This window comes from Falco naumanni, chromosome 6, assembly GCF_017639655.2.
Source record: "Falco naumanni isolate bFalNau1 chromosome 6, bFalNau1.pat, whole genome shotgun sequence".
In the NCBI taxonomy this organism is placed as follows: domain Eukaryota; kingdom Metazoa; phylum Chordata; class Aves; order Falconiformes; family Falconidae; genus Falco; species Falco naumanni.
In genome coordinates, this window is record NC_054059.1 from 49379817 (window position 1) to 49405366 (window position 25550).

A 25550-nucleotide genomic window follows, 5' to 3' on the forward strand; every position below is an offset into this window, starting at 1 on the left:
TCAGCTGGCATCTGTGTTCTGAAAAAGCCAAATGTCTTGCCAACTGTGAAGAAATGTTTAAGGTTTTTAGTTTCTAGTATAATTTTTACTCATGTTTTTAGGTTTAGAGACATCCAAAACAGCTTCTCCAGATGCATGTCCTTTAGGAAGGGCATAGCTGAAGTTTTTTGTGATAAGCATGTAGGGTAAATAAAGTATTTTCTTTTTATATATATATACACACACATATGTATGAAATCTGCAGAAATTAATTGTGTTCCATTAGATTTAATTACACACAGCCAAGAGGGCAATATGCTTGGGTTTTTTCTTTCTTCCTGTGAAGTTTTAGAAATGAGTTCATACAAAATAGCCCCGTCTCACAATCTGATAACCTAGAGCTTGACTGACAGGAGTTATGTAGATCCTTCCTGGTGCTGCAAGCAGTTGCTTTCACCAGCTTAAGTGGAAAGCTAGCCTTCTTCATCAGTTCAACCTGCTGACTGACTTCAGCAGTTTCTTCTACTTTGTCTGATATCTGTCGAGAAATTTATGTGCAGGTCTTACTTGAGTCTTATTCTGACTGATAAAGATTGGTAAGGCATATAACAAATACCATCAATATCTGACCATTTAGAAACAAATTCTCCAACCTAAACTAACAGTGCATATTCTGGAATGAAGGCTTTTACATATTTTTCTTCACTATGTATGTTCACAGAAATGCAGTGAAATCATTGTTGCTCACCTTGGCTACCTGAACTACACTCAGTACAACATATTTGTTAGCTTTGAAGATCTAAATAAGTTGACATACACCATCCAGAATATTACTTTCACAGTAAGTACAAAGTTTTATACTAGCAAAAGAAATCTCTTTAATTACTAATGCTGTAGAAGTCTGCTTTAACTGTAATTAAAAAGTTGTCTCATTTTTGAAGATAAACATAAAGATGCATCATAATTCTTTTCTGTCACTACTGTCAGAACTATTATAGCATTTGCTGTTAATAAAGTTCTAGACTAATTTTTTTAACTCTGTAAGGAAAGATTTTTCTTTCAGAACTGCTACTGCTGTTTTCTGGAACAGATAAATTTAATGTAATATCTGGAAGATATTTTTAACAGTATGCAAGCTAAACTAGAACATCCAGTTTTCTGCACTTTCTTACAGAGATGCTTCCTCTCTAAAACAGTATCTTTTTCAGCCTTTCCAGGAGGTGTATCTGAATTTGCAAGATTTTTCCAGACTTTATAAAAGCAAGGGCTAGAAAGATTTAAGACACTCAAAGAAAAATGAAGACTGCTTTTTTTTAATTTTTATTTTTATTTAATTGTGCTTATAGGGAAAACTGTTTATTTGGCTAAAATAAGCAGGCTAATAAAATAGTTCACTAAAATAATCCATAGTGAAATAAGAAGCTCAGTTCATAGTGCTTAAGATTGCTTATAAAAGTTACATCATCAGTGTGTGCTGAGTGGCTCCAGAAAGAAATTTAGAAACATGTGCACTGGGAGAAAATGAAACTAACCCAAATTTATAATACAGGTTACTATGGTATATTCTACCTATATGCAACAGTCAATATGTCAGAGCAGGTAGCAAGCAAAAATCTTACTGTAAAGCTAAAGTGTTTTTTATGTACTTAATTAACTTCCAGATTTCAAACAGGACAAAAGGTTGGAGCATTTATAGTTGTAAGGTTTATTATCTTGCTTTGCAGGCTGCCTTTAAGGCAGACCTGCGTGCAAAGCCAAAATACCTAAAACTAAACCCCTGTTTTCCTGCAGCAACCGAAACTGTCAATTTATTTCATTATTACAATGGTTTATGGTGATCTCAGTTGAAATCATAGGTTGCCTTTTTTATAATAGGTTTCCCTACATATAATTTTCATTCTACATTGACAGTTTAAAAAGACAAGACAGAGGTTGACAGATTTAATACATTGAAAGGTACAGCTTCTTGTTCAGATAGGCAGAGCATATGTTGTACCAGGATTTTACATTTCAAAAGTGGCTTCAAAAGAGAAGCATGCCAGGTATGAGATAAATTGTCAACAGAGCAGAGTTTATGCAAGCTGATATGTTATAATTAATATTTCCCTTCTAATAATTAGAGGAGGACAAGGAAATTTTCCTCCTTAACCTATGAAAAAAGTTCTTTATTTCTGATTAGCTCAAGTATTCTTCCTTACTTGATTTTCTTCTTTCCACTTCTGAAACAAGAGAATAAACTTTAAGAAAACAAATCCATTACAGGAGGATGCCTGTACTTTATTAACCTCTTCATAATCAATTTATGCATTTGACTTTGATAATAAAGAACTTACTGGATTTAGCCAATTATTGGCATTCAAACTTTGAATGAAAGTGCAATTGAAATCAATTAAGGAAGTATTTTTTTGTCCTGAGAAGTGCTGTAACATATGACAGCACCCTTAACGTGTTACAAAGTGGCAGGGTAAAGCAGAAGCAAGGATATTAGGCTGCTTTGGTTATCTTTTCATCAGATAATCCTATGGGTATACATTTATCTTTGTCTTTCCATGGTGACATGGTGGAATTTGGTTATACCTTTACATTTTGAAAAGCCTGAGAACTTTTCAGTGTCTGCAGAAAGTGCTGATTATTCATGTTGTATGTACCCTGTCAAAGCATTGTTCACTGGGCTATTTTTTTCTGTTTTCTTGTAGTGGAAGACCTACAATCCAACTTTTTCACAAGTGGAAATATGGTTCCGATTTGTCTTTGTCGTTCTTACTTTTATGGTCACGGTAAGATTTTGTTTCAGTTTTTCTGGAGTATATTATGTAGGCAGCTGATAACCCTGCTCTGTAGTGCCATATTTAGTAACTTAACCCCAGGCAGCAGAGATGAGATATCACTGCATGGGTGTAAAAATATGTTTCTGAAATACTTTTGTAGTAGCTACTTTTATGTTTTTACAAGTGGTATTGAAGCAACATTATGAAAACGGGTTAAATGGGAGAACTTGTTTTTCTAAACTCTGATTTTTGAATTGAACATAAAGAATTTTGTTTAAACAAAAGGGGTTGTGAATACATGCTAGAAAAAATATTTTTTTGCCATGTGGGTAGGCTCAGACATTGGAATAGGATGCCCAGAGCGTTGGCTCTCCACTCCTGAAAATGAGCAAAACTCAGTTGAATATGACCTTGATCTAACTTTAAAGTCATCACTGCTTTGAGTGTGAGGATGGGCCAGATGACCTCCAGAGGTACCTTGCAATCTAAATTACACTATGATTTAGATTATCTCTCTCCTCCAATCTGGTTTGGCCCCTGGAAAAGAAGTGTTTGGGGAAAAAACCCACAACATAAAATCTAAAACGCAGAATTTTCAGAGTAAGGACACTAATGCCCTGTACACCTGCATAACATTCTTCTCACATAGATGATGTCAGCAGGTAACTGTGAATGTGGTATGGAATCTTTTTTTTTTGTTAAGAAGTGAGTTTAAGTGGAAGTTGTTGGTAGTGTATGACCAGTAATCAGGCAACATTTTTTCATACATTGTTGATTTGCATAGTACTAGCTGGTTTCCTTCTCAGTTTGCTTCAGAGATTAAGTAATTTGCATTGGGGTAAGCCCACAAACTTGAAGTAGAAGTAGAAGCTAGGAGATGTGGCTCCTGTTTTACAATGTTCTCAGTGGCAAAGAACTCATGAAGTAGCCTTTGCAATGGGCTGTGTTACCTCTTTAATCCGGTAAAACCATTAAGGCTGTATTTCTTCCTTAAAATTTTTTTGTTGTTGTTTTATAGTGTCTGTTTGCACATTCCCTGCGGAAATTCTCTATGAGAGACTGGGGTATTGAACAGAAATGGATGTCCATCCTCCTTCCCCTCCTGCTACTTTACAATGGTACTTATATGCTGGAATTTTTGGAAAAGCTCCTTTTTAAAAAAGAAAAGAAAAAAGGAAAGAAAAAAAATGCACGCAAGAGAGGAGGCAAAGTGGAATTTGGCCTTGAACTTATAAGCAGCTGTTTATAAGGCTTCAGGAAACTAATTAAAAAAAAAAAACAAAAACAAACCACACAAACCACAACCCTTTTTAAGTGTATTAAATTCAAGGGCATAATTAGTAGGTGGATTTCATTCTCTTCAGCCACATGAACATCAACGCTATTTGTTTAAAGCCCTGGTTGGAAAAGGTGACTGCAACCATAGTGAACCTTCCATATACTGACCTATAAATGCAGTTTCTGTGTCTGCCAAGTCTTCTTCATTTTCTGTGTCTGCTAAGTCTTACTTCTTCATTTTTCAGATACTTGCACTTTAGTTAAAAATGGAGGGTACTTTTAGTCCAGTAAACCACATCAAATTCTAGCACACTCTAGCAGTACCAATAAAGAATAATTGCTTTTCGGTCATTCTATGATAATTTTTTAGGTCATCACCAAGAGCAGTGGTTTAGTAAAGAATCTAACAAAACCTGAATTCTTCTAGAAGTGTTGGCAACCATTTGAGATTATTTCTGCAGCACAGAGGATTGCTGCTGGAGGCACCTTTCTTTGTAATGGCACCAATCTTTGTAAATTAAGATGCAGCAAACTTCAATTTCATTTTCTGGTGTAATTTGAAAAAAAGGGTTTTTTGTTCCTCTGAAGGTCCATTCTGCTTTGCTTTTCATAAAAGAAAAGGCTGTGCTTTTTCCCCTCTGTTTAACTTTTTTTTTTTCTTATTTTTTTACAGATCCATTTTTCCCCCTTTCCTTTCTGGTGAACAGCTGGTTTCCTGGAATGCTGGATGATCTATTCCAGTCACTGTTCCTGTGTGCGTTGTTGCTCTTCTGGCTTTGCGTCTACCATGGTATAAGAGTACAGGTAAGGGTGCAACATTATCTCCTACTTACTGAGAAGTCAGTACTTTTTTTTTTTTTCAGTTCTCTCAAAAGGTGGCAAAAATAAAATTGGATTTTTAAAACAAGAGACATCTATGTTATTCTTAAAGTACAATTTGACACATGAAGCTTTGGAGTTAAAATGAGTTGCAGTGAAGTAGATTGTCTTGACGCTACCATGCCTAAACGAGATCGATGGGACAGTCCACTCTACACTAATGCAAGACAGTCTTCAGAATTATGATGCCGTTATGTCTTGTTCTTGCTTGAAAGGTTTTGTTGTGGTATATGGTGGTTGATTGGTTTTTAAACCCCTTTAAAATACTGCATAAGATAAATATGAATTCTGGAGCATATTCCTAGATATGCAGTATTAATGAAATATGTGGGACCTTATAAATAGGATGCACCAAATGTACTGCATCTTATTAACACAAATGATGATACAGTTTTATGTCTTCTGTAATCACCCATGCAAGTTAAAAATACAAAAGTCTCTTAATGTAGTTCATGTTGGACAAAACAAAGATGATAGCTATTTTATTCTGTCAAGAATGAATGAAATCTCAAATGTATTGTGTCTCAACAGGGGGAAAGGAAGTGCTTAACTTTCTATCTGCCCAAATTCTTTATTGTTGGACTATTGTGGCTGGCCTCTGTTACATTAGGAATATGGCAAACGTAAGTAATTTAAAATTTAGTGCAAAAGTAATGAGCTGAGAGTGTTGAAGAATGAGAAGATTTTTTATAATTAGTGGTATGTTTCTTAATGATCTGATTGTGATACAGGAAGGGAGTTCAAATTCTTACGTCTTTCTGTGTTGCAAATCGTGACTGATTTGAAAACAGAATTTCTCATGGATGATCTAGTAGTACATAATTTTATAAATCAGACAGAGATCTAGAAATCACTAGTTTGTCAGTGTTACAGCTCCCTGCAGTACTCCCTCTAGCACTATGTCCCAGTTAGCTTTTAGTATTCAAAGCAACAGTTTCTCTGTAGTTAGCTGTTACACAGTTTGACCAAACTTTCTCAGCTATTAAACCTGCACAATTGGTATTGACACTGCTTAGTCAAGTTATGCTCTGTCTCTTCAAAACACAATTATTTTGCTTGGTTTAGTGTTTCTCTTTTCCAGTTTGTTATGTTAACATAAAGGTGTCACTATTCCCTACCCAGAAAACTTTCTCAGTTTTGGTACATTTGTAGTTTCTAAACTGTTTCAGCCTCAAGTGTCTGCCTCTTATTTTATTCCTCAGGAGGAAAATATCTTGTAAACTTCTCCATGCTGTTTTACATTGTTGAAAGCAGTGCTGTTGGAAACGCTTGGGCTAATGACCTATCAGCAGAATTGCTATGAGGGAAGGGCTTATACCACAGCTATTTCTTAAGTACAATTCTTATCACCAAGGATAAGATATAAACACTAAATCCTGAAGGCTTGTAGGAATTTACAAGATTATACGTTTTCTAAAAAATAAGTGGGGAGATTAAGACATGCTCGCGCCTGAAATCCTCCATATTCCTCCAGAACTGGGTTTGGGAAGTAGGAGGATGTTCGGTACTGTAAACTGTCATGACTCCATTGGAATCAATGACATTGCACCAATTTATACAGCCAAAACCTTTAGTTATAAACTCTGTATAGTAACTTTAAACCTTTTCTTTGTTAGTGGGTTTCTTGGTCGGTACGTTCTTTTTGACCTTGTCTTTTGTAATGGTTTAAGTACCACTTTTTCATTTTGAATCTTTTCCAGTGTTAATGAAGTACATGATCCTACATATCAATACAGGGTTGACACGGGTAATTTCCAGGTAAGTCAGAAATGTTTTCTTGCTATTAAGTGGTCAGGTGGAGTTTGTTCTATTAAAATCTGTAACACAATTTAGACAATAGGAAATGCTGGTCAGATGGTCCTATTCTGACTAGAGTACTTTTAATTTTGCTTTAGAACGTGCATAGGCCATACTGAGCTCCATCCCAATGAGAAGAGTAAATTGTCTTGTAAATCAGGACACTCAACACCACAAGTTTAATTATATACTCATGGCTGTTGGGATTGAAAGAAAAAATTTTAAGCTTCTTACTAAGTCAGTTTTGTACATCTTTACTCCTGCCAAGTTTCTGTGTCCTAGTAAATTTCGGCCTTTCTTGTTGTAAAAGAAGATCTGATTTATACGGGTCCTTGTATTGTTCTCAGGAGCTGTGTTTTTAGAAAACCATTGAGATTCAGCTCACGGTGACCTCAGCGAACAAAATGATGACTTCTATCAAACCTCCTTTCTTTACATTCCCCCAGAACCTACCTTGATGTACAGCCATCCTTCTTTTGTACTTCCTTTCATGAACATACTTTCCCTGGATAAATGGACCATTTTGTGTTGTGCTTTGGGAAACGGTGATTTCTATTGAGGGAAGAAGGAATACACCAAGTCTTGTAAAAGAATAAAACCTAAACTCTTCTTACAGGGAATGAAAATCTTCTTCCTTGTGGTGGCAGCTGCATATATTCTCTACCTTTTGTTCCTGATAGTGAGGGCATGCTCAGAACTTCGCAACATGCCTTATGTGGGTAAGCAATATTCTTTTGATTCTTCCCCAAACAGGCTTGCTTCTCCAGGATGCAGGTGTGAGTTTGCTAATAACAACAACTTTTCTGAATCTCTTTCAGATCTCAGGTTAAAATTCTTGACTGCATTAACCTTTGTTGTACTTGTCATTAGGTAAGGCTTTTCAAAGTGCATTTCTCAGTCCTGTAACGTTAATAACCTTTTTTTTTTCCAGGGCTTTGAATACATTTTGTTGCTAACAAAATTGTCAATGAAACTGAGGAAAAAACGATATGATCGTTATGGCAAGCATTTCTTAATTTTTTTAACCCTTCCTGAGGCTTTTAGAGATAACTTTATATTGTTACCACAGCAAGACACTGCAAGATTTAGAGGTTCACTTAGCAGAGGTGTTTTCTGTACTGCTGAGGGGTCTGCAGTGCACTGTTCACTTCTTTTGGAGTTTTATAAGCTTCGCTTAGTCAAAGCAGAAGTTTAGAATTAGTTTCTTAGATTACTGTTAAGTGTCTATCTCCCCCATTCCAAGCAGTTATTTCAAATTACTGTTGACTCTTGTATTGTCTGTATTGGTTGAAATCTGAGGGAAATAGACCGGGGTGGGGGGGGCTGGGGTCTGCCTTACTCAGTTGACTGCTGACTTTTAATCACAAATGGCTTTTAAAAATTACTTTTAATCATTCTTAATTTAGAACTATGAAAGCAAATGTATCTTAAAATAAATGGTCAGCCTGTTAACATAATTATTTTCTCATATACTCTTCTGTCAAGCTACCATTTCAATTTTGCTGTTTAAAGACACTGTACACATATATGCTTTTAACTTTTTTTCCACAGCATTGTTATACTCTATCTACGCTTTGGAGCACAGGTTCTACAGGACAACTTTGTTGCTGAGCTGTCGACTCATTATCAGAATTATATCCTTGTGTTGTGATACTGCTCAAGTAGGAATGTTAATCTGTTTTCATGCAAAAAGTACTTAACAGTGATGTACCTAAGGACTGAGACCTTTGACTTCTAGGTGGGCTTTTGAAGTTGAGTCCACTTTGATTAAGGCTTTACGTCAGCATTTTGTAACAGCTTTTTGTAAAGATTATGAGCTGTGAGAGTTTCAGTTGACTTTGTGTACATCATAGAAGTCATTTGATACTGCATTTGATACACTTCAAAAGGAACAAGGGCCCAAATATGCATACATTCAAGTAATTTTAACAAGTTATTGTGACAAATTTGGCTGCATTCACTGTGTGAATTCAGTTTGCTGTATACCTGTTACTTGGCATGGAGTGTACCAAAATATTTGAGAAATTAATAGTTTAGAAGCCACTGAAAATGTGTCTGTGTGTTGGTCCAAGTCTACATGTAGAAGAGGTCACAGCAGAGAATTTAAGTGACTTGAGAGAGACTATTTCTGATGCCTATCGGCAGCAGGATTACAAACTATTTCTGGACCTGAACCATGAGATCCTAGTTCATTCCACTATCTGAAAATGCCTGTGTGACTGCAACTGCTCCCATTACTGATATGCTTAGGTAAGTGTTGGGAGCTAGTAGAAAACAGTAAGTAAAGCCTTCAGTATTTTCCCAAAATGATGGCAAGAAGCCATCTTCCATGTTCTGTCTACAGACAGTCCTTTCTCCCTCCTTCTCAATCACTGTGCCAAGGAAAAACTTTAAAAAATAAACAAAACAAACCAACCCCACATGAACACTCCCCTTACTCAGCTTTCTTTCGAAGGCAGAACTATTCAATCTACCATGCACTCCACCACTCAAGAGTAGACCTTATCTCAGCAAATGTTACTTGTGTTAAAGCTTTGTCTTCAGCGAGAGCTTTACCATGAAAGAGCGTGAGTACATTAATTGTCACTGAATTTAAAACATGCAGTTTTGTTTAGCCATTCATATTCTCAAACTTTAGTAAGGTAAACATTTTTTTCATTGAGATAGCTTATGTATGGTTTGGGTCTTGTTTCCAAAATTAATATGTGTGGAACTATATTGAGCAAAATCCTTGACACTTACTACCAGCAGAATTCTTATCATTTTATGGTTTATTGAACTTTTATCTCTACACATTAGCCTTTGTGTACTCCCCCTCAAAGAACGCACTTTATGGTAAGTGTAAGCTATTGTGTGGCATACTTAAATGACAAGAGCTGGCATATTACATATACTGTGTAACATTTTTATATTTTGGTTGTCTTTTTACTATTTCCATTTACTTTGAGTTAACATAATCAGAAGCTGCACTGCTCCTGAACAAATGAGGATTGGAAATATGAAGGAACACATAAAATGTATACAGCTGATTAGCTAGACTTGAATTCTTATGCACTTAGACAAAGCTTATAATCGATGTGATGTTTGCATATAAGGCACTAATTTTTACATGGGCTCACATAAAGTCCTTAAGGAGCAACAATACTGCATTTGTACTTTGTTCTAACAAAGGTTAATGTATTGGCATGCTGGCAGACTGGACTCTGAAATAGGTAACACGCTGTTGGAAAAGTAGGAGTGAAGCTGATCTCTTACATAGGAGGAATTCTGGGGAACTTGCTATGGGGAAAGGGCTGCACAAGGCCCGTGTAGAGGGAGATAAAGGATTGAATTGGTGGGACTTCTGGTTTTGCACTCTGTGTAGAGGATGTAATTTGATTCACATGATGATTATAAAGCATTATCCCTCTCTAGCAGATAAAGATCTTTAAAATAAGTATTTTATTGCTGAGTGCATTCTTTGGTTTTAGCCTCGAGTTTAAAATATGGAACCATAGAACAGCCCAGTTTGGAAGGGACGTGGAAAGATCATCTGGTCCAATCTTTCATGGGAAAGAGAGCCTAGATAAGATTATCTAGCACCCTGTCTAATCACATCTTGCATGCAGAGAGGTATGCAGGGGGAAGGCATTACATATCAGAGCTAGCCCTTACTCTAAACTTTTTAGAGTGGTGATGGATGGAACCATTACAGAAAATGGCTATTTTTCCATTAAGGAAAACAAGAGGAATGGTTGGGTGAGGATAAGGTTAAAAACTTGCTGATGGGTTGCAAGAAATATTGGTTTATAGAAGGCAGAAAGTAAAAAGCTGCCAGGAAGGTGCTGTTTATAGCAAATTGCTGGATTGAATTTTACTTGCATATGGTTATGAAGTGGAGTTAAGCAGCACAGATTTTACAAGGAATGAAGGCCTTGAGGTAGAGGGAATTATCATAAACAGCCAGTGGGAAGTATGTGTTTTGTTTTGTCTCACCATAAAGGTACAAGTCCATCCTTCATCTATTACAAGGATGAAAAATAACAGGCTAATCATTGACTTGCATACAAGGAATTACAGCTTTGGTCTACTATATTTGTAGTTTGGAAATAACCAAGAAGTTAAAGAAGTCAGTGCTTTTTAATACATACGAACTTTTAAATAATGGTTAAGAATAATGAAGACTGACTGAATTACTCTTATGTGCAGGTTGAAATAATATGACATAGGGAACTGCACAAGGGAGGATATCCACTTACGCAACATGGAGAATATCTATCTAAAAATGAGATAGTTACATCATCTCCTTAACTTTTAAGACTACCATGATGTAGTGGCTGAAGGGTTTAAAGGAAATAATTCCTGTTTGGATATAGTTTTGTTGAATTGTAGTCATGACTGCCTTGGAAGTTACTGAGTTTTCTGCTACAGTGTTGAGTTGGAAGTACAGCCGTATTTCTATATTTAATGTGCCAAATTAACCCTTATTTGTATTTTCCAGAATCACAGTTGAAAGACAATCCTGCTTTTTCTATGCTGAATGATTCAGATGATGATGTGATTTATGGGTAAGATTTTTAAAATACCTATGAGAGTTACTTCTGTTGTGTTATTTTTGGATATGGAAAAGAACATTATATTAAATAACTGAAGGATTTTTAGGTTGTAAGCAAAAGTATTCTGCCTAAAGAACAGAAACATAGCCTTATTCTGAAACAGAAATGCAATGAGAATGCATGTTTGTTTTTTTCTTTTTTTGGTTTCTAAAAGGGATTGCCATGGCAGTAATACAAACAGGTAAGGAAGTATTAGGATGCTGGTAGTTTATGAAGGCAGCAAGAGCAGTGAAAGGAAAGGACCTCCTTTTAAACTGGGAAGGATTGCAGGAGTTTGCAAAGAGGCAGCTCATATACGAGTGCTTCAGGGAAGGAGAATGGCTCTTCTTAAATGTCCATCACCTACTGAAATAAGTATAATCACATCTAGCAAAACTTCCTGGACTTGTGTGAGCTTACGGAATACAACAGTTACAGTAGCACTTAAAACTCAGCCCGATCAGGTCTTTCTGTGCTAGAGACACTAAAGAAAGTCATTATCTGCCCTTGACGTTTTCCCCTCTTACCAGAGACACTGAAGTGGCTGGAACAGTGAGGATGGGATTAATATTGCGGTGGCCTGAACAAGTTTGTGCTAGACTAGCTATATGTGTTGTCCGAGGTAGCTTGCCTTTGTTTAGTTAGATGAATAGTGGTAGTACCGGCTTGCTTCTGTACAAATCTGCATGAAAAGGGGCTTGTAGTTAGTGGAGTAACTTTTATTATGCATCATCCTCTGGAGAGAAGTCATATATGTTGTTCATATCTCCAACAAGGAAGGAAAACAGATAACCAGCTTCTTACCCAAACAGCAATTTGATACCTCAGTGTAGTTTAGAACTTTTCTGTTTATTTTTGACTTCCTCTCTCAACACCATGTTCAGAAGTTTTAACAAGTATCTGTTTCACAGGAGTGACTATGAAGAAATGCCACTTCAGAACGGTCAAGCTATTAGAGCCAAGTATAAAGAGGAATCGGACAGTGATTGAGTGATTTTGACGTAGACAGACTTGTTCAGCTGGAATTAAACCAATTTAAGTTTTCTTAGATGGACAACTTCCTTGGCTTCCTTACAGTCTGCTGTCATCTGAACACCGGCTCCCAGGAAGGAAATCCTGCTTCTGTTTTTGTTTACAAAGTTAAAACTGAAAAAAAGGATGCTTGAAAAGGTTGTGGTGAAAACTTAAGAAACCAGAATTTTTACACATCTTATAAAATGCCTGATAGCAGGATGTTTGTGGACTAAAATCTTTAAGTCTATTTCCATTTTAGAAGTGTCACATTATATGCTGATTTTAAAATTGCTTCCTTGCTGCAGCTTGGTTTTTTGGTTTTGTTTTTGGGGTTTTTTTGAGGATTCTGTACAGCATACTGTCATTCATCTGTTCTATTTGTGTTAGCTCCTTTGCATATTGTCCACTGCTGTACAAAGTGCCTCATTTCCTTTTCATTTTTCTACCTTAGCCTGTTGAGCTGGAGGCAGGGGAGGCAGGGAATGAAGTGTTTTAGTGTTTTTTCTTTTTTTTTTTTTTAAATGCGAGTAAACATGAGCTTTCCATTCTTCCTTTGAAGAAGCGATATAGGCTTAAAAACATTTTCTAAATGAACGTTACCAGACTCATAGGTGCAAGATACATACAAATAGTCAATTTCTAGTGAGCCAAAATAGCCTCAGTGGTGCAAAATCATTTGTATAAGATGTTTCTTAACATGCTTTACTGCCACAACAAAAGTGTTTATTTCAGTTTTTGGTTTGGTTTTTTAAGCAGCCCTTTCAAATGGTAATATTCAGACAGCAACAAATCTCAGAAGGAAGCCAGTACTCTCTTCTCCGGGTTTTTTATATGCTGGATGATATTGTTGCATTTACAGATAATATAGTATGAAAGTTTCATAGTGAATTACAATTTCAAATTTTCAAACATTTAATTTTTAGAGGCTTTTCTACATCAAAATTTTTCCTTAAGTTGAATTAATAGATAGTTAATCTACACCCTAGGAACAATTTGTGGTTGCTTATGTGTTGAACATGCATGAGAGAGCTTTTGAGATGTTCTGTGCATAGTTCAACTTCTTTGTCATACCAGTCACCTCCTGCATTGATCAGAACTTACTAGCACATTTTGTGATTATCTGTGTTCCAGTCTGTGCTGGAACAAAGTTATATGGGAATTAAGTATTCCTAGTACAATGCTGCTGCTTCTCTGTTTCAAAGTTGGTTTCACCTACACCATCATTCAGTTCTTTATTTAAGTGGATACTGTTTGTTTCTAATTACTTTTGTTTTCAGGTACTTGACCTGTTTGAAAGTACTGTGATTTACTCTTGTAAAATTTCTCTGCCCTGCTGCTGTAGAAGACTCTCAAAAGCACTGTTAACGTATTAGGCAGAAAAAATGGTGCTGGCTTACACCAGGGAATTGTGCTCATCACTGAAGTAGTTTAAGCAGACGAATGCTATGAAGTCCTACTAGACTTGCTGAATTGTGCTGGGGAGAAAGTAAGACTTGTTCTGCTTTGATGCAATAACTGTTCTGGACCATTCCCATTGCAGTGACCTCCTGGTAGCTGTTCCAAGATCGTGAAGGGGAGACCTCACAGGATTAGCAGTTTTCTTAGAGAGGACCAAAGGAACTACTTCATGTGGTTGCACCCTGTGATCATAGAATAGTTTAGATTTAATCAGTGCTCTGTTAAAGACCAAGTGTGGTAAGATGCTGCGTGTGTGTGTGAGAGAGAACATTTTCTAAAATTATGTAGAGCTGTGAAATTTTTTGAGGGTATTTGAAATTAAAAACTTTCTGTACCAGGGATCATTTATTTGTGAGAAGCCAAAGCACTTTTGTAGGACTAAAGCAAGGAAACTGCTGGAGTGGGAGGAGGGGGAGGTTTTTCCCCTTCATTTCTTGATTAATTGGTTTCAGTTTAGAAAAGCATATAGGAAAACATGAAAGAAGTATTTCAAGTTAGTTTTTTTCTTTCCAGTGAACTGCAGTAAGCTGTACCTTCAGCACCTTCATTTTAGATATTTTTTTTAACAAATATGGGAGATGATCTTTGTATCCTACAAGCGGAGAGCCCATTCTCACTATTCTGAAGTGACTCTCTTGAGGCTTTTTGAATTTGCTGAATCAAACTTGGGAGCCAACTAGGCATCCTTTGCATACCCCAATCCTTTTGACTTCCATTGGAGCAACAGTGGGTACAGGAATTAGGTCTTCAAAAATTGTTATTTACATGGTCCTTATATATTCAGATCTCTTTTGGCTCTGGTATCATTTAATTCTGTTCTGAAGAGAGAAAATCTCTGATTTGACCAATGTGCAATGTATACTAATATTTCTTATCACAGCCTGAACTGGTTGTTACAGTTAACCCTGAAATACAGTATCATGCTTTGGGATTTTATTAACTAAAGGAAATATTTTTAATCTAACTTTGAGATAATGATTTTTTGTCTAAACTGTTCTCAGCCCATTTCACTTGCCATTTTGTTTCCATTAACTTATCTACATCACTACATTCAGAGTGGAAATAAGAAAGCTGAGAATGGGAAATGTATACTTTAAGTGTCTCACTGTGGAAATAGTGAGAAAATAGTTTCCTTGTTAATTTTTAGAGAATATATTTTAGGAAATGTTTGCCATGCATAAGAGCTTTGTATTTCAGAAGTGCTAGAGTGTAACGGTAAGCTTGGTTGAAATATTATTACATCAAATTCAATATACAGTAAAAAGGCAAAAGCAGTGAAACAGAAACAGTTTTGCTAGCAAGAAATCTCAATTTCACTCTTATTTCCACAGCTGGTAAGCAGAGACAGTATCTGAGCAATATCACAATATGGATTGTCAACAGCTTGGGAGTAGGTGGCATGAATTCACCTATAAGTATTGTAACCTAAGGGTGAAACAGAAGATATCTTGGCAAGAAGCTAGCCTCGCTTTCCTTTCATTACTGCTAAAGTAATTATTTCCGTCACTAGCGGAACTGCATAACAAGAAATATACAAAAGGCTCCCAAAGCAGCATACAATGTTCCTGCTCTAAAGGAGGTGCCCTCCATCTATTAAATAACTGCAAGGTTTCCATGTACACAATGATCAAGAGTGACTTTCAATGAAACCAATAATCATTCAGCATGAGCCATTCACAGCAACCACTTTCTGTAGTAGTTGCTTTAAAAATAGAGTTGGTGTTGGATTTGGTTGGAAGCTTTCCTAGGACTGGCAAACAAAAGGAAGCATAAGGCTTAACACCAGTAAGGAGGAGCTAGCGCGGCAGACCCCTGGCACTAACACTGGGGGAAATGGGAGGACAGTTCCAGCTAGGAAAGACTTTGGTCTGTTGTCTTTCTCTGAGCCAAAAGACAACTTTGTATCCATAGTCACCTAATTTTTGCCCCGTTTCCTTTTGCTTATGCCAGTAATAACCTTTGCATTACTGTAACACTTTTTTTAGAAGTTTGTAAATATGTAAAATGAAAACATGGAAAAAATTGTGTACCAAAATGGTATAAAAATGTGTAAGATAAATGCTCTGTTTAATGAGAAGCTGTAATTAAATGCTGCTTTGAGACAGTGTGTGTGAGGACATGTTAAATATTCTACGTATCTATACATTGTTAATGACAGCAAATTACCCATTTATGTCTGAAAACTTCATGCTAATATGGAATATGAAGGAAAAACTAATACTTCAAGTGAAAACTGGGTATTGAGTTTCTTGGAAGACTTCATGTGCATAATCATTGTTAAATATGTTCATAATAAAGTTTTATATCTTTATATTGTATCTTGGGTTTTTTTTCCTTCTAGTGAATGACTAACTACCATTTTCATTATATACACATTTTCAGTTTACATGTATTTTCTCATGCATATTTAAACTTAGTTAATTCCTTGGTCAATCTGTGCTGACAGCCTCCTGGACCCCCTCCTTAAGCAATTATGTTTTGGCTTGGGGTTTGTTTGTTTTTTTATTACCTTGCCTGGGCTTGAAGGTGGAAGGACAGGTTGCTAATTTTCCTAAGAAATACACTTGCCAGCTCCCCTCTGTCTTTCTCAAACGGCTTAACAGTGGCTTTGCAAAGCCCGCTGTGTCATGCTGGCAGTAAAACCTCCCCTGGTGGATGTTAGCTGCACCTACCTTTCTGCTACATGTGCACGCTTCAGGTTAGCTGCTGTCAGATGCCTCTGCCAGCAGGGCTGTACATTCTCCTACTTACCCTGCAGTGATCCATCCTCTCAGCACACCCAGGAAGGGCTGCCCCACCTTCAGCCCAGGGGCCAGTAATAAAAAAAGCTCAGAGATGGTGAAGATGCTGATGTCATTCATCTCCTTAGAGCTCTGTATATTCCAAGAGTTCGCTTGCTCACAGCTGTTAGACTGCAGAAGCCATCAGCATGTCTCTTTGAGGTGATGCCATTCCTTACATAAACTCAAGGAGAGAGTGAAATCTCATTGTGTGCTGTATAAAGTATCTGTAAACATCTCTGCACAAATGATACACAACTAGCTCACTCCCACTTTAATATCAGAGAGGGTAGTGCTCGTTTACCAGCAGCAGTTAATTCTGAAGTGATTTTCTTTAGGTTTTAGCTAAAACAGTTACTGGTAGAAGACGGGCCATACTAATTTGTGGCAGTTACAGTAAATAATGACCCCCCCACTTCCCCCTTCCTCTTCCTCCTCCCCTCCAGATCAGAGCTGACGCCCCCAATTTCTATGCGGCAGTCCCACGAAGAGGCATGGCAGTTAAGCTAAAGACAGGAAACTGAGACCAACTTCATAATTACCTTCCTGAATACCGCAGCCCACAGTCTGTGCTAGGCTTTTTTGGACAGCCAGTTAATTGGAGCAAGGACTCTGAAAGCTCATCACTCTAATGCTCTGCTTTGGCACTGAGGTGAGCTGGCCAGCAGTCTTTGAAAAAGGTGGTTAAGGTGCTTGAAGATACCTAGAACTTAAAAATCTTTTAACTGTACAACACTGAGACACTGTAATATGCAATGGCTGAGCATTTCACAGAAAAGTCCTAAGTTCAGCAGAGGGGGGGACCAACATCCAAAAAAATCACAACCCCTAAACCCCCTTCCGTAATCCTAAAACTGTTACATTGGAAGTGTTGGTTATTGCTCAAATGCTCACATCTATAAAACTCTCTTTCTGTAGCACAACTTCTAGTTTTATTCAACAGTGTTTTTCTCCTCCTGTACAGCTTCTACACTGATTTTCCTGCAGTTCAGCACATGCAAGAACCAACAACCAACACACACAAAAAAAAACCCCAAAAATCAAGAGATTTGCTATTATTAACATGAACAAAAGATAAGGAATGTTTGAATGGCCCGACTAAAACCCAAGTGTTTCTAGAAGGAAATACTGACTCACAGTGCACAAAACTACTTTTTTAAATGAAAATAAGTATTGGAGTAGATACTACACTACAATTATTATTCTGGCATGCTAATGGAAAGGAGATAAAGTATCCAACCAGCCAGATTAAAAATTCCCTTAGTGATTCTGCGATTTATTCTCTTTATAACAAGTTTCTCTCTCACCCTGATGGCTATTTCAGGTACTTTATTCAATTTATCTTGTTTTTAATATTTTCTTTTTACAGATGTTGTTATTTCTGACACTGAATACTCTGCTAAAACTCTGCTACAGAACTGTAAGGTATACACTCCTCAGTACAAGGTGTATATACACTCAGTATAGCCCTGTATTATTCACAAGGACATAAGCTAGAATAAAGAAGTCTCTTATCATGAAGGACATGTTTACAGAGATGTTTTGGAACCGGTATGCTAGCAGAAATATATGACTTTTACAGTTATATTAGAAGTCTCAAATGTACCAAGCCCAAACCTGCTGATCAACCTTTTTCCCAAACTTTTTTGACAGCAGAAATGCATAGGCAGGAAGAGGACTGAAGCCTTGGCCTAGCACAGGGTCTTACACAGTCTGTTTGGATACACAGAGTTACCACAGAGAGCACCCCTGAGCACACCCCTGCGCACCTCGCACTATAAAAAACATATCTTCTACTGTCATTTGATTTTTCATTATTATGTCTTTCCAGATCATGGAAACATACTGTTGTATTAGTAGCCATCTCATTCTAAACAGCTTTAGTTGACAGCCAGATTCTGAAAATATTTGACAGAGTTTCCTAAATAGAAGCAAATGCAGGTCACCCACACTAACTCTAGCCCGGGAATACTCTCCCATGCTCGCTTTGTAATTCTTTCCACTTCACTAGCAATGAGCTACTGCTCACAGCAGCAGCACAGCAGTTCACACAGGCAGTCCGAAATTCATAGCATGCTTCCATTTCTTCAATTAGCTGACAAAGAAAACCTTACCCAAGCCTAAGCTAAAAACTTGTTGTACTTGTTTTTCCTTTGCAACTTTAGAAGGCAGGAGACCTATCCACATGTTATTTAGTAAGGACACCTTGAGGCAGCTTCCCCCCCCTTTCAGAAAGGATCACGTTTCACCAACTCTCAGGACTCATCACACTCACTGAATAGCACAACCAGTATAAAAGGTAGCAGGTAAGTTTAAGACCTACTTGACAGGTGTAACTGGCTGCAGTAGTGAACGATTATCCATGTATAGCTTGCTGAACACTTCTCCAATGCGAAAAAGTCCACCTCTGTTTCTGTTCAAAGGTTATAGTTATTTCTGCTATCCTTCCATACCCTAAATACCGTACAATCAGATTAAACCTGTCCCAAAACCAGAGCCAGGTTAACTTCTCATAAACATCACCTCATTTTCTTGCTATTTTGTATTGACTTTGGCAAAATTATGGAACTGCTTTGTGTTCTGCTACATACCTCAACTACCTTGAAGAGAATTAAAAGAACTGGAACCTTTTTTAAAAATAACAAGAGACTTACATTTAAATGAGTCACACCAATTGTTATGAATTTCAATAATTTAATGCTAACCAAGAGTAGAAAGTGTGAAAGTCGGTGTCTCATTTATACTGGTCTTAAAAAAGATATCTAGAGAAAGTTTTACACTGCAGCAGATTTCAGTATTAGCACCTTGAAGAGAAGTTCTTGAAGTGTTAAGACAGTATGGCAACACTGGTACAATACTAAGTACAAACATAAACCATATAACAACATGTTTTCACATTTCTACATTTAAAAAAACCAAAGTTACTTAAGTACATTAAAAACAGAAGTTGTTCAGTGTATTCACAGTTTAAGTAGAGATGGAATCAAGTGCTGGAGTAGAAAAGAGAAGGATGAATGATTTCAAGGCAATTATATTGCAAGTCCAAAGGCACTGACTATACAATACATAGTCTTGTTCTCCCATCTCACAGTGCAGGTTCCTACAAATACAAAAAAGGGGTTCAGAGACAGAAGAAAGTTACAGTGATAAGTGCATGCCCTTATATGCAGCCATTACATGCAGGTTTGTAATTGTTTACATTAAGAATCTTAAGAATGAATTTTCACATGTATCAGTTGGCATCACTGCCACAAGGAAAAAAGACCAAACTGCATGCTATTACTCCAAAACTATAGCACTTGGAAAAAAAGAATAGTACACTGCCTAGTCTTAAGGGACTGGCATTACAGTGGCAAGCTGAAAAACCCAACAGTTGTGCTCCTTACCATCACTGGAGTTGTCCCAGAAGCAAGAGCTTGCTGTATGTAGCCCAGCACCATTCTTTTGCATAATCACACAGGTCACTGTTAGCCAGTAGAGAAGCTTTTAGTAATTTATCACTAAATTAACATTTAGCTACATTTTTGCTTAGCATAGTACATACATGCAACACATATGCATATATACATGCTTATGAGTAGTTTATAGACATGGTTCTTGCCAAGACCTTCCCCCACCCCCTAGCCATCAGCGCACTTGACTTTACCAGCTTCAACAGAAAAGAGAAAGCTGCGCTCACCAATATACTTGAAAGGCTTCCCCAGCTTTGTGAGTTGGCTTAACGTTTGTTCCACCACACTGGTTGTCCACTGGTTCACTTTGCTGTGCTGGTAGGCATTGCCACCTATCGCACTTTCTATGGCCTATTGGTGACAAACATAAAATAAACTGCACTGCTGTCCATCTACCAGGCACCCATTAGCCCATTCCAACATCAAATACTAAAGATGAGACCCCCGTACCCACAGAAAAAGTCCTAAATACTGCTTGTCCATCCTGATCATTGGAAGTGTTTTCAATTATTACAAAACTTTCAGGTCAGAGTTTGAGCCAGGCATAGAGGAAATTACCATAGATTCCACTCTCTTTTCATTTTGTGATATTTTGATTATTTTAATTCCTATCCCAATGTCCCAAAGCCAGAGCTACGAGAAGGGTCTTGCATTTAAACAGTCCTGAAAAGACTGGAAAAAACACACACAGCAATGGCTCATTCACACATATTCTATGGAAATGAACTCCAGACTTTTCAGCAGAATCCTTTTTGGGAAATAAAACCCACATGGTTGCTGGTTACCAATAAAGCAGAAGCTTTCAGCCAAATAACCCATTCTACTTATGAGGATAGTTTCTCCTTTACGATACAAACCAAAATACATTAAAGCTGCATGTTTTTCATTGATACATTTTTTCCTCACAGAACTTGTTTTAAAAATAATCACAAAATTATTTCAGATTCAGAAGAAACAGAAGCATGTATTAAAGCATGTGGATTCAATTTACGAAGTCTGACCAAAACAGTTGTTTTGCAACAAGAAAAAGATTGTACTAGTTTACAAGAGGAATTTGGGACACAAAACTCAAATCCCTCTGGAAATTTTCTACACAGGAAGTTCATGACTGAACTATTTTTGTTGCTAAGAAACATTTCAAACAAACAAAAACTCATCTTGGAAGAAAAGCATCTCAAAAGAACACAGTAACATGCATATTCAGACAGCCTATAAAAAATGCCTATCCCTCATAGAAATTCAACTAAGGATACACTGCAACTAGAGAGGAGCATATGAAATTATTTCAATTATCTTTTGGATTTGTAATACACATCACAACTAAAGCTAGGTGTCACTTCCACTTAAAGCATATACATTGGTTAAATCAACAATTATCTATACTTTGATAGTAACCATTCTAGAAATATATTACATATCAGTTACCAGATTTTCTCGAATGCCTCTCAGCATATGGCATACAACATACTATACTTTCACACCAACAAAATGAAAATGTTGTTTACCTCTTTAATGATGCTACTGACTTCATCAACAACAAAGGATGTCTACAAAAAAAAAGTAGAATTTTAAATAATCAGTGGACACATTCTTCTGTTTACAGAGTCAAGCTTTGTTAAGAACAGGCACTAGAACCTTAATTTATGCTTGTCAGATTTCTTGCAAGTCAGAAGATACCAAGCCTTCCCTTATTAGCTCATATGTACCCTGGCTCCCTGAACCCGCTCAAATTAACATTCTTAACAAAGTAATGAAAGTAACAGATTAACTAATATTGGCTGGCCTTTTGAGTCAAAGTGTTCAAATTTTAACTTGAAAGTATTTTAAAATAATACACATAGCACTTATGCACACACACATTCTCATTTTACAGTAAGTTTTAATGTCCACAATTCACAGTGAGGTTGCAGAGAAAAGCTTGCTGTGCAGACACAGCTTACAGTTAAACAGACATCTCCAAGGCACATATGTGGAAAAAACATCAATTCACAGCACAAGGAAAAGCTGTCATGACAACCTCAGCTGGGGAGAAGAAAACTGCCCCTTGGAGACCAAAGGGAAAATCTAGCTTGCTGGACTCCCCACCACCTTCAGCCTTCTCTCAGGCTCTGGGGAGTAGGGATGAAGCACGTGGAATCAGAACAGAGAAGGTCCCAACATTTTACTAATCTTAAAAGTACTATCTGTTTACTTGTATGGTTAGTGCTTTAGTCCCTGAGCAATTGCTGCCTCCCATGTAAGGTGGCTAAAACAAGCTGCCACCACTGCTGGGGAGCCAGCCACCCCCTGCAGCTCTTCAAAGGGCCAGGGAGCACTGATAGGGGAGCACTTGGCACCACAGCCAGCCACCCACCATGTTTTTACTACTAGGTATCGCATAGCCTCCCCTCACAAACCAGAAGAAAGGAATCAATGAGAAGAAACACACATAACAGCAAACTAACAGATTTCAAAAGACTGAATAAGAATTTCAAAATTAACCTAATGGAGCCTATGTTGACCGAGTTTTCACTGGGAGGTCTGTCAGCTTCTTCAGCTGGCAAACACGCACAACAGTGTAATTCAGGTGTGCAGTCAGGACATCATTACACCTGCTCAGGATTTCAACATCATATTCATAAACCTTTGGTCAGAAGGTGAACAGCCTAGCCAGCTTTAATGACATGTGACATTCAGAAAGATGGGAGCAGCTGAGAGTTCTCCGTGACATAAGAAACAGCACGCAATGCCTTTTCTGTAACTACTGAGAGGCACCAATTTGCTCGCACACTTCAACATTTCTAAAAGCTTTTATGTGCTATGGCAAACTGGCTTTTATTTACAGCTTTGACTTTAATTTTAATATGCCTCATTTGTTTTCATGGTACTAGGTTTTACGGGTGCTTACATTTTAAAGTGCACCAGCGTATTTAACCAAATGAGAGCTACAATTATCAAAATAGTCTTTCCCATAAAGCATAAGTTAAGAACGTGCATGCCAGACATGCTGGCAGACATGAAGTGTGCTGTCTGGCAAGACGATAAACCATATACGGGTTTTTTCTTCACAAAGTCTACAACTCTGCTCGCAAACACCTTTGAGCGAGCACAAACACTGTTCACCAAAGTAAACCAAATTAAATTCAACCTGAGTTCTCAAAAGCATTTCAATATCTAATTTGTATTGAAGCAAGTGGGGAAGGGCCATAAAGAGATTTGAGGATTTGGTTCTAGGGTTGCTGTTACTTCTCAGCCTTCCTTTTCTGGCAAGAGAGCATATATGGGTTTAGATGCACAACAAAGCAGAACATAAAGTTCTGATATCCAGCTTTGTGATTTATATGCTTAAACTGAGCTGCCAAATAATACAAGCCCCTCTTTAAGTAAGATGATGTAAATACTTTTTGTACTGAAAAATAAAGGGAAAACATACAGAAGCTTTATGATTTTCCTGTGCTACACCTCTGGCACAAGGAAAGCAGACGTAGTTTGCAGTATCTTGTTTAAAAGGGGTGCTCCCAGCCAACAAATGCAAACTGCAAAGCCGTATTATCTTTCAGTAATACTGAAGACGTTTTTGAAAACAGCTATAAGAATGAAGTTCGAGCATGTTGATAATATATTTTTTAAAAAATACCCATAACTGTGTAAAACAGGCCAGGCCCAGCAATCAGGACAAGGCTTTTTGAACAGCACAAGCCTGACACCCCTTCACCCCTCACACTGCTTTGCTATTGTCTCACCAAATGACAGTGCAGCTGTTTAAGAACACTGCAGCAAACCGCCACAGCTCGGACAAACTGTCGCTCTGCAACAGCAACGCTCGCTGGGTAGCCATTTGGCACGAGAAAGAAAAAGACCCTTGATTTATCAGACTTCGTTAACATGGTAGAACATCTCATTAGCGCATCCCTGCCTGGACTCTCCGCACACAAATAGCTTGTTCGAGTCTTTCACTCCCCTAAATCGCACCAGCGAAACGCCCAGCACGGCGCCCTGCTCCATCCTGCCGGTGGAGGCAGAGGCCACGATACCCCCAGCGCTTTCTGCGGGCGACCCGCAGCGGCAGAGGGGCCTGCGTGGGCCGCCGCCGGGGAGAGGCGCCCGCCCGGCCCCCGAAATGCGGAGGGGGGCGGCCCCGCCCGGCCGGTAACCCCACTGCACGCCGCCAGAGGCCGGTAACCCCCCCTCACGCCGCCAGAGGGGCGGCCCCGCCGGCTGGGCGGCGGGAACAAAGGCCGGGCCCGTCTCCAGCGTTGCCCGGGACGCGCGGCTCGCAGCCGCCGCCAACTGCCGGTGTCACCCCAGGGGCGGGCGGTGGGGGATCGAGGCGAGGCGAGGAGGGAGTGGGGGGTGTCCCAGTGGCCCCGGGCTTGCCGCGGGGAGGCCGACGGGTGGTGTCCGGGACGGGCAGGTATCGCCTAAGACCCTGCGCCGGCCCCGCAAGGAGAAGCTAGGGGTGGCCCGAAGCTGCCCTTCCCCTGCCCGCCGCCCCGTTACCTCCTCCCCCGACTGGAAGTCGTCCATCTTCTCGGTGGAGCCCCTCACGCCGCAGCGGACACCCCGGCACCGCCCCCTCACCCGCTGCGCCCCACGCGCCGGCCGCTGCCCGCAGTGCGCCTGCGCCGCCGGCCCCGGCTCCACGCTCCCGCCGCGTCGGGCTGCGGCGCCCGCGGCGCTTGCGCAGTGCTGCGCGCGGGCGGCGGCGCCCGGCCATAGAAGCCGCTCGGCGCTCTGCGCCTGCGCGCTCGGCTCTGCTCGGGCTCCGTACGGCCCGGCGCTTCCCCGCCCCGCCGGCCGCCAGCGCGCTTGCGCACTCTGCGCGGCTCGGGCGCGTAGCAACCCGGAGCGCCGCGGTCGCCGCGTCGACTGCCGCAGCGGAGCTGAGCCCGCCCGGCGCCCTCCAAGATGGCGCCATTTCCATAGCGACAGCGCGGAGGAGCTGGGCGGGGAGACGCTGCTGAGCGGGGCGCGGCGGGGGGGGCCGCCATGGCGGTGGCGGAAGCCGCGCAGCCTGAGGCTGAGGGAGGACGGGCGGCCCGTCACGCCTGTGTTTTCCACGCGGGTGGCTTGCCGTTCGTGTGCCGCGGGCGTGCCTGCGGGGGTGGATCCGAGAGGCCCTTCCCTGGGAAAAGGGGGGTCTGCGGCTTGTTTCTGGAAACAGCTTGAAAAGAAGGCCGGAGGATGTCATGTATACCCGGCAACTGAAAAAAGCCATGGAAAGACATGAGGAATATCTGAATTCTTACAGTTCTAAGCAGATCCTGTTATTTTTAGCAACCAGAATCTGGACAATGAAGTTAGAGGGCATACTTTGCACAGTTTATGGAGTGGGGGGGGGGGGGTCCCAGTGTTTATGGATTGTCTAAATTACTGTGGACTTCAACCTCTGAGAGTGGCTCTAGATGGTGGAAGATGATGTTCAGGTTCAGCGTGGCCTGGGTGAACTGCAGAAATAGCCTGAATGATGAAAAAATTAATTCACTGGGGGCAAGTGCAAAGGCCTGTACTGAGGCAGGAATAACCAGCTTTATAAATGCAGACAGGGCAGGACCAGCTCAGCTCACTCGGCGGCCATTGCATCGACCAGAG

General features: G+C 39.4%; 2 protein-coding genes across 6 annotated transcripts in view; one reads left to right on the forward strand and one right to left on the reverse strand.

The window, feature by feature from the left end:
- TMEM181 (transmembrane protein 181) overlaps positions 1-16058 on the forward strand; it is a 36026-nt gene extending 19968 nt beyond the window's left edge. For 3 of the 5 annotated variants that reach the window (XM_040598113.1, XM_040598115.1, XM_040598116.1), the window contains 13 exons: positions 701-820; positions 2676-2756; positions 3766-3865; positions 4699-4829; positions 5436-5527; positions 6605-6662; positions 7318-7420; positions 7520-7571; positions 8253-8335; positions 9447-9536; positions 11182-11248; positions 11451-11477; positions 12187-16058. In XM_040598113.1, the coding sequence (XP_040454047.1) occupies positions 701-820; positions 2676-2756; positions 3766-3865; positions 4699-4829; positions 5436-5527; positions 6605-6662; positions 7318-7420; positions 7520-7571; positions 8253-8335; positions 9447-9536; positions 11182-11248; positions 11451-11477; positions 12187-12265 (1083 nt within the window). In that variant the 3' untranslated portion in view covers positions 12266-16058. The remainder of the gene's footprint in view (positions 1-700; positions 821-2675; positions 2757-3765; positions 3866-4698; positions 4830-5435; positions 5528-6604; positions 6663-7317; positions 7421-7519; positions 7572-8252; positions 8336-9446; positions 9537-11181; positions 11249-11450; positions 11478-12186) is intronic. The other 2 variants (XM_040598114.1, XM_040598117.1) reach the window with 1 other exon arrangement.
- A 3149-nt stretch (positions 16059-19207) lies between these two features.
- On the reverse strand, positions 19208-24586 carry DYNLT1 (dynein light chain Tctex-type 1). Its single transcript, XM_040599206.1, has 5 exons — positions 24459-24586; positions 21485-21526; positions 20207-20330; positions 19914-19991; positions 19208-19627 (listed from the first exon to the last, which is right to left on the reverse strand). Exons 1-5 carry the CDS (start codon positions 24483-24485, stop codon positions 19557-19559), a joined length of 342 nt encoding a protein of 113 aa, XP_040455140.1. The 5' UTR covers positions 24486-24586; the 3' UTR covers positions 19208-19556.
- Positions 24587-25550: the final 964 nt, after the last annotated feature.

Bases quoted from the DNA above. Each gene is read 5' to 3' on its own strand.
- DYNLT1 (XM_040599206.1), bottom strand. From the start codon at position 24,485: ATGGACGACTTCCAGTCGGGGGAGGAG. The intron at 21,527-24,458 runs GTAACGGGGCGG...TTTTTTTTGTAG, and splicing joins ACTTCCAGTCGGGGGAGGAG to ACATCCTTTGTTGTTGATGA. The intron at 19,992-20,206 runs GTGAGCGCAGCT...ACTGGCTAACAG, and splicing joins GAAGCCTTTCAAGTATATTG to TGACCTGTGTGATTATGCAA.